The sequence below is a fragment of the Crinia signifera genome, chromosome 3 (assembly GCF_055691185.1).
Source record: "Crinia signifera chromosome 3, ASM5569118v1, whole genome shotgun sequence".
Taxonomy (NCBI): domain Eukaryota; kingdom Metazoa; phylum Chordata; class Amphibia; order Anura; family Myobatrachidae; genus Crinia; species Crinia signifera.
Genome location: NC_139219.1, coordinates 39,146,480 through 39,162,866, shown reverse-complemented (window position 1 = coordinate 39,162,866; position 16,387 = coordinate 39,146,480). Strand labels below are relative to the sequence as shown.

At 45.5% G+C, this 16,387-nt stretch overlaps 1 protein-coding gene across 6 annotated transcripts in view; it reads right to left on the bottom strand.

Moving 5' to 3' along the window:
- TRERF1 (transcriptional regulating factor 1) overlaps window positions 1–16,387 on the bottom strand; it is a 171,195-nt gene that overhangs the window by 33,224 nt on the left and 121,584 nt on the right. For all 6 annotated transcript variants that reach the window (XM_083175677.1, XM_083175673.1, XM_083175672.1 and 3 more), the window contains 6 exons: window positions 16,131–16,337; window positions 13,517–13,886; window positions 10,276–10,336; window positions 6,570–6,709; window positions 2,876–2,979; window positions 1,498–1,573 (listed from right to left, as the gene is read on the bottom strand). In XM_083175677.1, coding sequence (XP_083031803.1) covers window positions 1,498–1,573; window positions 2,876–2,979; window positions 6,570–6,709; window positions 10,276–10,336; window positions 13,517–13,886; window positions 16,131–16,337 — 958 coding nt within the window. The remainder of the gene's footprint in view (window positions 1–1,497; window positions 1,574–2,875; window positions 2,980–6,569; window positions 6,710–10,275; window positions 10,337–13,516; window positions 13,887–16,130; window positions 16,338–16,387) is intronic.

Genomic DNA, 16,387 nt, shown 5'->3' with positions numbered 1-16,387 from the left:
TTGGGATCACAAGTTAAAAAACCTGTGCGATCCCGATGTGATTTTGACTATATAGTAAAAATTGTATGCTGGATTGTACCGTGTGCACACACCATTAGTCTGTACATTGCAGACTGATTGCAGCACCTGGGTGAGACCATGCTCAGTTCTCCTTGATTAGGAACCTGTAAGGCTCTAGCCCAGTGTCTGACAGCTGTAGTTCATCAGCTTTCTATAAAAAGGCACTTCCTGTCAAATAGTCTCTGCCAGAGTATAGGCTCACAACCTGCTCCAGCGTTCCTTGTGCTCATAGTGTTAATTCCTGACTACCCGTGTTTGGCCTCGGCTTGCTTTCTTGATTATTCTCCTGCCTCATCCCAGTATACTGTAAACCGTGCCTCATTGTATATGACCCGGCCTGACCGTGGACTTCCTATGGCCTTATCCTACGGTACCTGCTTTGCCGGTTTGATCCTGACGTGGCTATGAAGACCATTAATAATCCTGACTCCACTCCACCTGTCTACCATGGTTTACCAGTCCTAAATGGGGAACCTGATCAGGGGACCGCGACCGACGTGTCTGGTGCTGCAAAGCCCATATCCCGCTTTGAGGGGTCACTGGCAAAAACCATCAGCATGGTAAGATTCCGCACCCCTGCATCAGGACTATCTTCAGGCAGCACCCACCCTATGGAATGCCCTTCCATACACATTAAGACTCTCCTCTAGCCTCCAAACTTTCAAGCGTTCCCTGAAAACTCACCTCTTCAGGCAGCACTCACCCTATGGAATGCCCTTCCATACACATTAAGACTCTGCTCTAGCCTCCAAACTTTCAAGCGTTCCCTGAAAACTCACCTCTTCAGGCAGCTTATCATATTGCAGAACCCCACATAACCTCCAGTAGCTTTCATATCTTATTGCATCCCATCAGGACTGTCTTGTAATCTGGTGGGACTGCCATGCTATGGAATCCTATCCTTATGTATCCCTCCTATTATCCCTATAGATTGTGAGCAGGGCCCTCCTACCTCTATGTAACTGTAAATAAATATTAAATATACAATTCTACAAGATGATAACGAAGCATAGCTGAAAAATTACAGAAATTAAGGAAATGTACTTAAGCTGCAGGAGGTTTTTAGGCCAATACAGTTGAGTTCCACCACCTCTCCAGGACCATTATAAGCCCTGTGTGCAAGATAAAATAAAATCCCTCTTCCCCCAACTTGCAAGGCCATTGGTGGAGTGCAGAGAACTATGGCCAGGGGCTGCCAAATACCTGCTGACACGCCTCCACAGTATTGTAGCTACACCTCCTTCAGCACTGCTGCAAAGGGACCCAAAATGTAAACATGTGGCTTGCCCATGCCTCCACATGGTGTGCCTCCTACATAGTGTGGCCAGGGGTTTCTCATATCAGTGCATGTGTATTTATACTGTATGTGCCTAGAAAAGGAAGGCTGTAGGGAAATTATGGATGGAGAATAAAGCAAGTCTACTGGAAAGCCTTTACCTGCATAGTGGTAATTTGCTAGTGGGTGACTTTTCAGTCTCGTCGTGTCTTTTAAAAGCAGCATTTCCAGAGCACTCTGTACCAAAAAGCAAAGAAGATAAGTAAGATACAGTAAGATAAAAATGATCATTTCACTTCAGTACTGGGCAGTCAGAGCTACGTGTCCTACACATTATATATAATAACAGGACAGGTACTTACAAGGTTGTTGAAGGTGAAGCAGATTTGGGATGGAGCGCAGAGGGGGCCTTGCTCCTGAGAGCTCACACTAGAGAGCATACAGTATATTGTCACTCCAAGAGGAGGTGATCAGCTAGCCAGCAATCGAAATCCCGGCACCTGAATTCCAACCAGCGGATACAACACTGGTGCCGGAATCCCAACATCACTGGAAATGCTGGCACAGGGATCCTGATAGCTGGCATTCCTGATCATAAGTATGCATTGGTCTGTTGGTGTTATTCCATGGTGATTGGAGTTAGGCACTAGAGAAGAGCTAAGGTTGGGGTGGGGTGTGTGGGTGGTTAGGCTTCCACTAGGAGTGGAGGTTTAGGGTTAGGCTATGGGGGGAGGGGTTAAGGTTAAACACTAACGGGGAGACTATGGGGGGGGGGGGGATTAGGGTTAGGCATCTGATAGGGAGTGTTAGAGGGAGGGGGAGAGGGTGAGTATACTTATCGAGCCCCTGTCAACATGCACAATGCTAACATTATTACTATGTTCCCACTGTACATACCAACACATCCATGTCAATATTCGGAGTGTTGATATTCAGACCAAACCCCAAATTTGTGTACACTGTAACCATTAGGGAAAACTGATAATTGAGCACAGAGGACTGTATTTATGTATGTATGTGCACAATTATCAACCAGCTGTCAGGAAGGATTAGGGATCTATAGTTTTGGTGTCATTAATAATACAATAGACAAATACACCTGTGTGCATGCACTGTTGTAATATTATCTATTCTATGTGTGTATATTACCTTTATGGCACAATTACACAATGTTACAATTAACAGTACTGCTGTACAATTGTCAACATTTACACTGCCCTCCACCAAGAGAAGGCAGCCATTATATCATAGTGGCCCTGTCCTACTATACAAAGCCGAAGATCACAGCACTACAAGATGAGGTGGGGCTATGAGGAGGCAATTTTTGGAGCATTACAATTTAGCCTTTCAAGCAATGACATAAACTGACCATGTAACGCATTGGAGGTATTCATGTGGAATTTACTCCGCAGATAACTGAATGTGCTTCCCAATTCAGCAGCGCCTACTTCACAACACTCCATGAATTATAAGTGTGCCCCGCCCAACTCCCTTCACATAGGATGAAAGATATAATATAGTTTTAAACAAGTAAATTACCACAAAGTCTCCTTTGGCTTCAAAGAGAGAGTGTAAGGCATATTCCAGATTGGTTCCTCCGCCCGGCAGTACACTGGAGCATGACATGCTCAGGAATACTTCCACTGTATAAAGACAGCAAGGAGAGCTTAGTAAAGCACAATATATGTCTTCTGTACAAGGATATGAGACCCTAAACAACTCAAACCATATTGCTGCTGTATCTGCTGTGCTAACAGGACATCCCAGTACTGACCTACTGCTGCTCTATCTGCTGTGCTAACAGGACATTCCAGTACTGACCCTACTGTATGGATAGTGGTAGATGCTCAATTAGTTTTGTAATACCACTCAGGTGCATGAGAGGGAGGGGTTAATACTGAGAAAGTAAAAAATACATTGTGGTACTTGTTTAGTTTCACGGTGGCAGTTACGTACTTAGCGTAGCGTCCCTTTCAGAATAGGCATGTGTTCCCGTGGCAGCGTAGTGTGTTCCGCGCGACCAGCGTAGTCAGTCAGAAGTAGCGTAGTGTAGTAAGCGTAGGCGGTACGTAATTAGCGTAAGCGTCCCTGTGAAAACTGGTGTAGTGTGTGTACCCACGACTACTGTAGATAGAAACAACATCTATTTCTAGCGTAGTCTGAAACAGTGTCTAGTCAGAAGTAGCGTCTCTGTCAGGAACAGCGTTTTGTTCTCGCTCCTAAGTCAGTCAGCTGGTAAATTGAGGGGTACGCTGTTAGCGCAGTCAGTCAGCTGTTGCGTAGTCAGTCAGCTGGTAGATTGAGCGGTACACAGTTAACGTAGTCAGTCAGCTGTTGTATTCTCTGAGAGGCAGACGTATCGGAGACATGACTGCAGAGAGGCTGACAGTTTTTACACTGCCCCAGAATGAGGAGGAGGCAGTGGAATTCCTTCAGGGGTAACATTTCCTGTCTGAGACAGGGACCTGCCCCAATGGGCACCCGATGAGGCTCAGTATTAGGGAGCGGATGTGGCGCTGCCATATTTGCACCTACTGGAAAAAGGTCAGTCTGAGGGCTGCACAGTGGTTCAGAGGGTGTCATTTGACTTTCGTAACCCTCATACGCTTTGTGTTCTGCTGCGCTGAGGAGCTGACTAGCGTACGCTTTTGTCTCACAGGCCACCACTGTGCAATTTAACAATTTAATGAGGGAGGCCTGCGCTGTCGACCTTCTGTCGCAGCCTCAGCGACAAATTGGCGGCCCAGGCACCATTGTGGAGGTTGATGAAAGCCTCTTTGTGAAGCGGAAGGCCAATGTTGGACGCAGTGGATCTTCGGGGGCATCTCCAGACAGACCGAAGAGTGTTTCTTGACTGCAGTCGAGAGGGGGGACGCCAGCACCCTCATGGCTGCCATCAAGAGGCACGTGCTCCCGGGGACCACTATTTACTCCGATTGCTGGAGGGCGTACCGAACTGAGCAGCTGGAGCAGGCTGGCTATCATCAAGCCAGGGTGATCCACTGCTACCACTTTGTGGATCCGGAGAGCGGGGTTCACACCGAGAATATAGAAAGACTATGGGGATCCTGCAAGTGGCGCAACAAGCACCAAAGGGGGACTGTGCGCCATCAGCTGGAGTCATATCTCCAGGAGTTAATCTGGAGGAAGACACTTCTTGTTATTGATTGTATTGTTCTTTAATAATTTTTTCTTGAATCATTCTTTTTAAGTTAACTAAAATCAAGTTAACAGTTAACACATGTCGTCATTACTGTCTCAGGTGCATGATGAGCTATAGTCCCTAGAGCTATACCTAGGTGCAGGGTGCGGCACCCCAAAAAAACAGCATAAGCTAGAAAGCCTAAAGCGGCACACCAGTGAGATACTTTAGTGTTAATAAATATTAGTTCTAGGAAGCCGAAGCTATATGTATATAGAAAGTAAGAGAAAAAAAATACTTTCACACTTTCTCACTTTCTATATATAGCTTCGGCTTCCTATCACTAATATTTATTAACACTATAGTATCTCAGTGGTGTGCTGCTTTTTCAGGAAGGGTGTATGTCGTCAGCTCTGGCTTCGACTAGCCTAATTCTGTTCCAGAGTTGTGGAAGGGTCAGAGCTACGCACACTTGCTCAAACTGGGAAAATCATTTGATGGTAAGTAGCGGATGGAGTTGCACATGGCATGCGTACAGGGATCCATTCACAAATCATAGACTTGCACGGGGCAGTATTTCACTCTTCCTGAGGAAGCCGCTGAGAGGACACCAAGGCGGAGAAACGCGTTGAGAGGGGACACTGAGGCTGCCAAATTACATCTGGCTGATGAATTGATCTCGGATATGACCGATTGCTAATGGTCGGAGAAATTCACCATCAATAACAAGCCATCTGCATGACCCCCGGATTACAAATAAGTATACCACGATAAATGTGCACAATTCTGTGGGGACTTGAACTCAGTACTAACCTACTAACTGGCTCTGTATATGAGCAATAACCCTGCAATTGCATTCTAAATAAATAAGCCTAACCAGCACCAGTTAAATGGGGGGAGTTCTTAATGTTATATGTGTGTAAGTCTTGTTTGTCTATTTTTTGACTGTGATAACGTGTATAATTGCAATTCTTAAATTAAATATATTTTTATATTCAGTACAGCGCTGCTCCTATTTCTCTTTTTTCTTGTGCATATATTGTTAGGGGTTTTGGTAATTCCGCTAAGGTTCAGCAGCAGTACAGAATATACAATCAGCGCTCAATATCAACTTGTGGTGTTTGCAGTATTTCACTCTGCCTGGGCGGCAGCTATCTTATCACAGTCCACAGCAAATCCGTACCCCTGCTTCTCCACTGAATTAGGCCTATGGTTTGTTCAAGTGTATTGTTAGGTACTTGGTCTGTTTTAGTTTTTTTGCTTTCGACTCCCTTTTACACCTAAATCCCAGTCCCCGGTATTTGTAACACGGTTCCAAGCAAGGTCGGATCTGGGATTTGCTCGATTTACACTGCGGGTAGGCACCGCCCCCATTTTACACTGTGGGTAAGCACCGCTGTGTAAACGGTGCAAATCCCAGATCCGACCTGGCTTGGATACATGTTCCAAATACCGGGTCCGATCCGTACCTAAATTTACACCTGAACAAACGGGGGCAGCGCTTGGAGATGATATCATCTCCAAGTGCTGGGACCGCTGATCGTCGCACTGGGGGCAAGCCCAGCACCAAGGTAAGCTACTGGGCTGCCCCCAGCCCCCATGCACTCCCCAGCCCCCATCCACAAGGTGAATGGATGCTGCACACAGGCATCCATTCACCTCCTATCTGCCTCCGCTGCTATCTGCAGAGTACAGACTACGCACACTTGCTCAAACTGGGAAAATCATTGTTGACCGCAGGATGCTGCGGTCCGGAGGTTGGGCTTCCCCCATTGCTGTAAACAGGAGCTGGGTCCTATGACCAAGTGTACCCGTTTCCACTGCCCTCTACCCAGGTCCTGCCCATGTCCTACCCTGGCCAGAACCTGGGTAGAAGTCCCATGTAAAGAGACACGGGTTAAGCCCTTTTACACCGCCGCTGACCAGGGTCCCCGGGAAACACACAGATTTTTGCGGCGGTGTAAAAGGGGTATCAGTATCACAGTGTGACAGTAAGCAGAGGGAGAGAGACCGAGGTGCTGAATAGGCATATTACTATGTCAGCCCAGGCAGTATACTGCCTTACTAAAAATACAAATATATGGCACATACCTTTTTGCTGGGACTCTTCCCTTTCCATGTCTGCCCATGGTCTCCATACTAAAGTTGCTCTGTGCAGATTCTTCTTGGACAATGAAATATCCTGGAGGTCTGGAATTTCTGCCTGAAATCTCGGCCCAATATTGATCCTCCTTAAAACATAGCAATTTTTCTGAATTAGATGTATGTGCAAACTTCTGCTGCGCACAGGGGGGTTTATATGCTAAGATTGGAGTTCTATTGAAGATGGCATTTTGCTATGGACAACCAATCAGATTATATCTATTATCTTCTAAAAGGTGCTAAATAAATCACAAGCAGATCCTGATTGGTTGCTATGGGCAACATCCCATCTTCAATAGAGCTTCCATCTTAGTAAATAAACCCCATAGTACATACAGAAGACAAGTGTACTTAAGCCCCGTACACACTAGACACCCCAAACCATGGGCTATATCGATAACGATATCAGCCTCAGGTGACCTAACTGAGCATACACACTGAACAATATCAGTAAACCATATCGTTCAGTGACATCACAGGGACCAACTGAACATGCTTGTTGTTGCCTCTATAGCAAAAAATTACATACATGCTCAGCAGAGGAGGGGTCATAAACAATGTGTGGGAGGGCGCATCGCTAACAATATTGAGTGTACACACTACTTTTTTTTAAAGATATTCAAAAAACTTTAAAAACAAAAAAACAGTGTATATGGGGCTTTATACACACTGTCAGTAGGTTCGAGGACCACAGTACCATATTAGGCGAGATGTTTAGAAGAGATGCTTTGTATGTGGCAGTTGCATATCATGTACACCTGAAGCTTTGTTGTTATTTGTGCGGCCTTGCAATTTTCACTGTTCAAAATTGTGTATTCTATACGTTTTATTTCCTTTTAAAGACTATTACAGTTTAATCTGGATTTACAGGGGATATCTGTATGATTTTATTCCAGCTCCATTCTATTATGTGCTTACACAATAGTGAAACTATCCACTTCTTGCACCTATGGTAGTTACGCCCTTGAAACTATCCCATGTACAATTAAAGCACATTTGATCTGCAACAACAGCCTCTCTAAATGACAAACCAATTGACGGGCACAAAAACGTAGGTACACCTGCCAAATCCAATACCATGACAGATGACTGTAGGGATCTATGCACACGGAACTCTAGCATTACTGGATCACCAGATATTTTTGAGTAGATAAAAAAAAGCAGATGACCAATATGGGAGTGACCATAATGAGGTGGTGGTTGGCAGTTAACTGGGCAGCCCCTTTAATAACTATGGGGCAGATTTATTAAGCTCGGTGAAGTGATAAAGTGTCTGGTTTTTATCACCGGCCAATCAGTGAAGTTACAGGATTGGTTTGAAAAATGACAGGTAAGAGCTGATTGGCCGGTGATGAAAACCAGACACTTTATCATTTCACAGAGCTTAATAAATCTACCCTTATATTTTATGATTCACTATATTTAACATGCATTCCGAAACTAGGATATTTATCACCTGTGGCAATGCAGGAATTTACCCCCAATGTTTATGACTATGTGATAGTGGGCTTATAAGACCTGTTAGCAAGGCTAACATTTTTGCAGATGGACAAAACCATGCAGATGTAACATGTGCAGAAAGTTAAGTCCTCCACACACTTGTCTAATTTGGGCCCAATTTCACCCGATACCAACAGATTGGGCCGAGAAATCGGATGTGCTTGTCATCTAATCCGATGCGTCATCCTGTGCACATCGGATCAGAGTCAGAGGTCAGACAGGCAGAGCATAATATGAGTTGGAATCTGACCCATCAGCTGCTGGTGGAACTAAGGTAAATCAGGTCCTTGCATAGTGTATGGGGACCTTAAGATTTGGGGGTTATTTTGTTTCTGTGCAGAGTAAATACTGGCTGCTTCATTCTTACACACCCCACCCAAATCTAACTCTCTGCACATGTTATATCTGCCCCACCTTCAGTGCAGCATGTTTTTGTCCATCTGCAAAAATTGCAGCAGTGCTAACAGGTCTGAATTAGGCCCAGTATGTTTGTAAGTATGTGCATCTGTATGTGACCATGGAGGTTATTCTGATCGTAGCGGCCAAACGTGCGTACGTTCGCTATTAACGTACGCTATCCGTACGCGGCCGTTGGGGTTAAGTCCACCCACAACTCAGCCGCATTCGTACGGACAGAAACAACGGCAAAGGGGAGTGGCGTACAATTGAGCGTACGCCAACGTACACGGACGGGCCAGCCCTTACACTCCGACAACTGGCGTACAATTGAGCGTACACCACCGTTTACAGACGTCTCTCGGCCGTCTTCCCACCGACTTCTTGCGGCTATCTGAGCGTACGCCAGCTTGCACGGACGGGTCCCTATTGTTTTCAATAGAAAAGTCAGCTTATGTCACCGCTCGTGAGAGTGAGCGTACGTCCGTGCACGCTGGCATACCCTTCACATATATGGACCTGCAAATCTTGCCTTTTAACTATAATTATGAAAATTAATTAATTGATTGAATTAATTAATGTGCAAAATAGTGGCCATGGGCTTAAAACATTGCTGAAACATCCTTTGTAGGTGTTAGATGTGGTTTATGTTATTGTATCATAAATACAAAACCTATGTTTGTATTAGAGTGAACACGTTGACACATGTCGACTTGTGTAGATTGAGTGTGCTACTGTGTAAAGTCTATGAAAGCACGTAGTGAATGTGTCTAACTGTTTAACAAATACCTACCTTTGCATATATAAGCAGGTCTTACAAAGATTCTTACCTTAAATTAAACAAACCTTTAAATGTAGAGAAGTATAGAAAGATAAGCTTCCAATGTGTTTGAGTGCTGTGTGTGGCTTGCAGGTAGTGAAATCATGGTTTGGACTTAATAGACTGCAGCATTGGTTATTACATTCAGGTGTATGTGTTTGAGTAGTAATCAGCGTAAATTAGCAAACCCAGGCGCACGCTGGCATGCGGTATCTGTAGGGGTGGTTTGAGATGGCGGTTGGCGGCCGCCTGTTTTGTGTCCGAAATGAACGGTGCTTTAGTCGATCGTGCGGTAGTAGCACCGCTCATTTTTGGTGCACACCCCCGTGTACGCCCATATTTACGCCCATTTTCCCTCATTATTTCGGCCGCTCCCCTCATTACGCCCCTATGCCGCCCCCAATGCCCGTACACTCGCGTATAGGTTTTTTTGCACGTAGAGACCCGTCCGTAAGCGTTGTGGAGTGTTCGCGCCTGCGCATTAGCGAATGTACGCATGCGCAGATCATAAAAAACCCCGGGACGTACGCGTACGGCCCGGCCGCACCAACCAGAATAAGGCCCCATGTGTATGAATGAATATGACTATGTACTGTAAATGTGTATGTATGTGTGTGTGTGTGTGTGTGTGCGTATCTGTGTGTGACAGTACGTATGCAAATTCACAGATAATTACTCCTAATTATCACAATTTCAAGCTCTGAATGGATAATATTATTTTCCCTTTTAGCAGCCAGGAGCTGGATAACCCCAACGCCATAACCTTACCCCAGGGAACCTCAGCATTTTTATGTCTATGTCCACACGGCATTCGTCTGGTGGGGATTGGTGGACTCGCATGGCTGTGAATTCCCAGCCTTGCGAATCAAGCAGAATAACCCCCTATGGCTGTTACAGAAATGCAATACTGTATATACATAAATATATATAATAGCTTACGGTTTAACATCAACAGTGTGTTCTCCAGGTCCTGGTGTAGCACTGGTTCCATCAAAGCTGTCTGAGAAACATATAGTATAATAGATGTTAAAAGGAGATTTGTGTCTTACCTGGTAAATCTCTTTCTTCTTTGTCAGGGGCCACAGGTTTTAAAAATAAAATGAAGTAAGGCTGCATAATGCAGCCAGCACCAGAAAAAACAGAGTCTGAACCTGGAGGCGGGGAAAAGGGGGGGAGGAGCCTGTCTGCATGGGGGGTAGAGAAATTTAACCTCTAGGGTGCTGGAAGCTCTGACTCCCACTCCACTACCCAAAGTAAAGCCTGTGGCCCCTGACGTGTCCCGGAGAATAAATAATAATATTCTAGGGCATAACAAAATTTTTGGACCCCATAATGAAATTTGGCTGATCCATTTCAGAGGCCCCCCATTCTGATTGTCTGGTCCTGTGTTTGTGGTAGAGCAAGGCATTCTGGAATGTATAGACCAGTGTGGCCAAGTTTCCCTGACTGCCCAACCTGCAGCAGTAACATAGCCATACAGTATAATAACCCTCCATATTATTCATACTTGACTGTACATCCACAACCTCCCAGAGAATCACAAAGTGTTTATCTCCTAGAAGCCCGAAGTAGCAGGCCACCTCCTGTATCCTGCATTTCCCCATAGAAGTTGTTGGAGGCTTAATAATGCATAATGCATAATCAAAGCCCCTCCCCCATTGCCTGAGGACACAAACCACTGCATTTGCAGAAATGGGGCCTGCGTATGGGGAGATGTGCTGCTAGAGCGTCCTGAGCAATGCTAGATCGCGCATCATCGCACAGTACACAGCGATGCATAGTGATTTGTCAGGGCCAGTGTTATCCGGTGAGAACACTGGCCCTGATACCGGCGATTATAGATTTATTCAGCATGCTGGATAATAATCGCCGCTGCAATAGCGACACAGAGAAGGAAACATTTTGTAAGGAAAACCAATATTCCCACAAATGCAGACTACTACAATTCACTAGTAACCAGTGATATTGCTCAGATACATGTCTCTGTGTGGTCCAGTAAATGTATAGGCTGCATTCTCAAGACAATTGGTCCCTTTCACAAAATGGCTACCGCTGAAGTGTGTCGGGGACTATTAAGCATTTAGCTCACTTTACTGCCAACCAACCATTTTTTATATTATCTCAGTCGCAAAACGCTAATAAAAAAGCTTTTTTTTTTTACAGTTTTAAAGTGTGTAAACAATTATGTGACACGAAGCCATGTAGTAATGTAATGTAATAGATAATCTAATTTCCCAAAATCATGTTAGTTTGCCTGCATCAGACCTCTGGGGCGAAATGTAATAGGGTGCGATTTTTTAGACATGTGCGATTTTTGGTCAAAAACGTCCGAAATCGCACATTTTCCGAAAATCGCACATTTAATAGGTTGAAAATCGCGGTAAAAATCGCACTTTTTACTGCGAAATCGCACTTTTGAAAGTGGCGATTTTTAGTCACTTTTCAAATCGCATCCAGATGTTTTCCCATTATAAAGTATACAACTCGCAAACGTAATAGGGTGCGATTTTTGGTAAATGTTACCAAAAATCGCAAAAAAAATAGACCAGGTTCTGACAGGCGAATTTGACAGAACTATGCACAGATCATTGAGATCTGTGCATGGTCCTGTTAATAAAAATGTGTAAAAGTGTTTTTATTAAAAAAAAACCAGCGTGGGGTCCCCCCTCCTAAGCATAAACAGCCACCTGTAAAAAGAATGTTTATAAAAAACACACACACAGAGAAGTAAAAGTTTATTACACACACACACCTCACTTTTACACCAGCGTTACTTACCATTCCTGGATCCAGCGCTGGTCTGGCTGCTTCACAGCCGGCTCCCCCCGCACTGACAGGCAGCGGGGAGAACCGGCTTTCTCCATTGCCTCTAACAGCTTCTGTAGCGCTGTTCCAGCGCTACAGAGGCTGAGAGCGCGATTGGCTGAGCTATGCGTCTCCATGGAGACGCATAGCTCAGCCAATCAGGACTGAGCTGTGCGTCTCCATGGAGACGTATCGGCCAATCGCGCTCTCAGCCTCTGTAGCGCTGGAACAGCGCTACAGAAGCTGTTAGAGGCAACGGAGAAAGCCGGTTCTCCCCGCTGCCTGTCAGTGCGGGGGGAGCCGGCTGTGAAGCAGCCAGACCAGCGCTGGATCCAGGAATGGTAAGTAACGCTGGTGTAAAAGTGAGGTGTGTGTGTAATAAACTTTTACTTCTCTGTGTGTGTGTTTTTTATAAACATTCTTTTTACAGGTGGACTACAAGTCCCAGCGGGCCCATTAATGCCCCGCATGCTGGGACTTGTGGTTCTCCAAGTCCCAGCATGCAGGGGAGGTCTGCTGGCACTTGTAGTTCTCCGGTATAAAGCAATGTAACTATGATCGATTTAACCCTATCAGGCCGGCGTCCACTGGCCACGGATGCCGGTGACAGCCCCGGGCTTCAGCCCTGGACGGGTGAAGCCTGGGGGGGGGACCCCTTTTTTGGGGGGGTCCCCACTCCTCCAGGTACCCCGTCCAAGGCTGACCAGCCACGGTGCTCATGTTTGGGCCGGGGGGACCTTGTATAAAAAGTGTCCCCCGGCTGTGGCATGACACCGCGGGCTGTTGGAGCCCGGTGCTGGTTTCAAAATACGGGGGACCCCCAGATTTTTTGTCCCCCGTATTTTTGGAACCAGGACCGGTCCAAGAGTCCGGGGCTGGTTTCAGAAATACGGGGGACCCCTATGCTTTTTGTCCCCCGTATTTTTGGAACCAGGTCCGGCTCAATGAGCCCGGGGCTGGTTATGCTTAGGAGGGGGGACCCCAGGCCGTTTTTTTATCAAAATTTTTTTTTAACACAAAATCGCATTTATGAAAATGCGCACATTTTCATGACTGAAAATGCGCACATTTTCATGACTAAAAATCGCTTGAAATCGCGGCAAATCACATTTTTTGCCGCTAATTCGCATCTCATTACATATGTGAATTCGTGGCAAAAAACGCGATTTTTAAAGGTGCGATTTCTGGCGAGTTTGGAACTCGTCCAAAAATCGCAACCTATTACATTTTGCCCCTGATCTCCAATCTTGAATGTTCTGGCACACACAGGATTCCTAGTTACTGTCATTATCAATTTTATATCTCATGACATCTGTCTATTTGGTACAGAACAGCATAATGCACATTCATTTTAAAGATTCAGTATAATACTTACTAGGCCGACAGAGCAGCACCCTTGGCGTGGGTGTCAGTGGAGTGAGAGGGAGGTGTGCATTGTGTGCGGCCATGATGACACTGCTGAAGAGGCCAGATCCCTGCCGCACAGGGCTGAGCATAGGAGGTGGAGTGTAAGTGGGCGTCTCCTTGGCTCCAAGCAGCAAGGGGTCCCCCATGAAACATGGGGAGCGGAGCTGGCTTTGGTACAGTGTTGCGCCTGAGTAAGTTGCATTGGTACAGAAGGAAGGGGGAGGTATGAATAGCGGTTCAGGCCTATGGCGATACTTTCTCCTCTCTTGCTGAGGTTTGATGCTTTCTGACTCTTTGCCCAATGTCGGACCAGGGTGGTGTAGTTTTCGGAACATATCCTAAATGATAGTTGACAAGAATCAAAAACCGCAGCCTGATATTCCTATGTAATATACAGTATAACACCATTTCCCTCATTATTTTCTAACAATGTTGAATGGCTTATTGGTCCGATTCTGGTTCCCACGTAGTGAACGGAATTCGGGGTTTCCCATGGGCAGGTCGGGCCGCCGGGGGTGTGCGGCTGACGAAACATGGACTCGGTAAGCTGCGAGCTTCACAGCTTACTGAATCAATTAGAAAGACCCCCCCATGTGCGTTTGTGTGTGTGTGCATGAATTAACTCTATATATAGCACCTAGACCATGGCTGGCCAAACCGGTCCTTGAGATCTACCAATGGTCCACGTTTTCCATACCACCAAGCTGATGCACAGCTGTAGTGATTACTAACCGTCACATTTTCAAATATGCTGCATTCATTCCTACTATAGATCCACAGGATGCCTGAGACACATGAACTGTTGGTAGATCTTGAGGACAGGTTTGGCCACCTCTGGCCTAGACAGTGTATGAGCACAACCTGTAATGCACTAACAGGAAACAGGTTACTGACACTACTATAGTGGGGTGAGATTGGCACAATGGGATTTATTCTGGTTCACTTTCAGAGGCAAATTCCTTCTCAAATGGACAAATCCATGTGCACTGCAGAGGGCAGATGTAAAATGTGCAGAGAGAATTAGATTTTGGGTGACTTGTTTCTGTGCAGGGAAAATACTGACTGCTTTATTTTTACACTGCAATATAGATCTCACTTTGAAGTAAAACCCCACCCAAATCTAATTCTCTCTGCACAAATTAACTGTGCCCCCCCCTGCAGTGCATATGGTTTTGTCCATTTGAGAAGGAATTTGCCTCTGAGAGTGAACCAGAATAAGGCCCATTATCAGGGTCATTCCTTGCTATTTTACCTTACCACTCGGCAGACCCGTACTATGAGCTTCTGTGGCAAACCGCTTCACAGCTGGGCAGTGATTACTCATACCAGTCTCCATCTCACAATAACAGCATTTACAGCTGTCCATAGCAGAACTAGCAGAGCACAAGCATGTTGAACTGGCTTTTTGGAAAGGTGGCACTTTATGACATAGCCACATCACTGAGCTCATCAGTACAGCTCATTCCAGTGTCTGCTATGGAGATTGCATGGCTGTATGCTTGATTTTATTACCTATAAGCAATGGGGGTGGCTGTAATGCCCTGCCAGACTTCTTACAAGGGGTATCCACACATATCTGCCCATGTTGTGTATGTTAGCCATTCTAGATATCCATTGCTGCTATTCTACAAGCCAATGCGCTGTTGCATAATACAAAAGTGCCAGCAGCTAGGAACAACGTTAAACGAGGTACACAACATTTTGTTCAGATTTTTAAGCCACTTCTCTGGTTAATGTGAGCATTTTAGAATTTACAAGTTTACAATGAGTAGAAAAACAAGTTTAACTGCAAACTATAACTAAGAGAGCTTGTAGTGACTCCTGCAATAAATACTACATGGATAATCATTACATATTTTAGGGATGGGCTTTTATCGGGTGCCGGATGACAGTTGGGATTCCGACGACCGTTTCTCCAACATCGGAATTCAGACAGTCAGGAGGCCGACATTCGGAATCCTTACTTACGCGGGCTATTCTCCCTTGTGAGGGCCCATTACCTCCATAGAGGAAGAATACAATGGGTGGCGTGGCGAGTGCAGCAAGCCCGCAAGTGGCTTGAATGCGCTGTCCCTCCTGTGTGGCTCCTGATACTCAGGATTCCGATGTCTGCGAAACGGCCGTCTGAGTACCGACTGTCGGTGAGTTATACCATTCCCCTTATATCTGCGTTAATATTGTTTCAATGGATATGGAAGGTCTCATGCTGGAGGAACTAAAAATGGTGATGATTTCGCTATGCTAGCCTACCCCATAGGTTTGTTTTGTTGTGGGGGTCCCCCTACAAAGTCTAATTTGAGTGAGGTACATGTTTTGTAATATTTATATAACTGAACAGACACAAAGACCATTAATACAGAACAATGTCTCAGTTGCTGTTGGGAGCCCAAAATACTTATGCACTAGGTGACCAGACTTTAAGCAATATATTAATGTTATTATCATTATAATTTATTCCAGATAAAGATTAAATAATATAGAATTGGCAACACAGAAAATGGCCCTGCAAGTGTCTCTGGACCAGCCATCAGCAACAAAGGATAAACACAGCAACAGAGTAGCAGACAGAGGCAGGCACTCACAGAAGATGCGCATGAGCTGACCGTCGTTGGAGTGGACGGTGGGGAGTAAGTCATCCTTGTTAAGACGGGCATTTCATCATCGGACACGCTGCCATCCGGCTGATCTGTTGGGCAGCTGATTTGTGCAATAGGCTCAGGTGCCGCAAGCGATACAGGCACAGAGACAGGCATGATGATGGGGGTGAGGTTTTCCTCCACACTTTCCTCCTGCACAGATAATTACAGACTTTCAACCTCGATTACCCACTATCCCAACA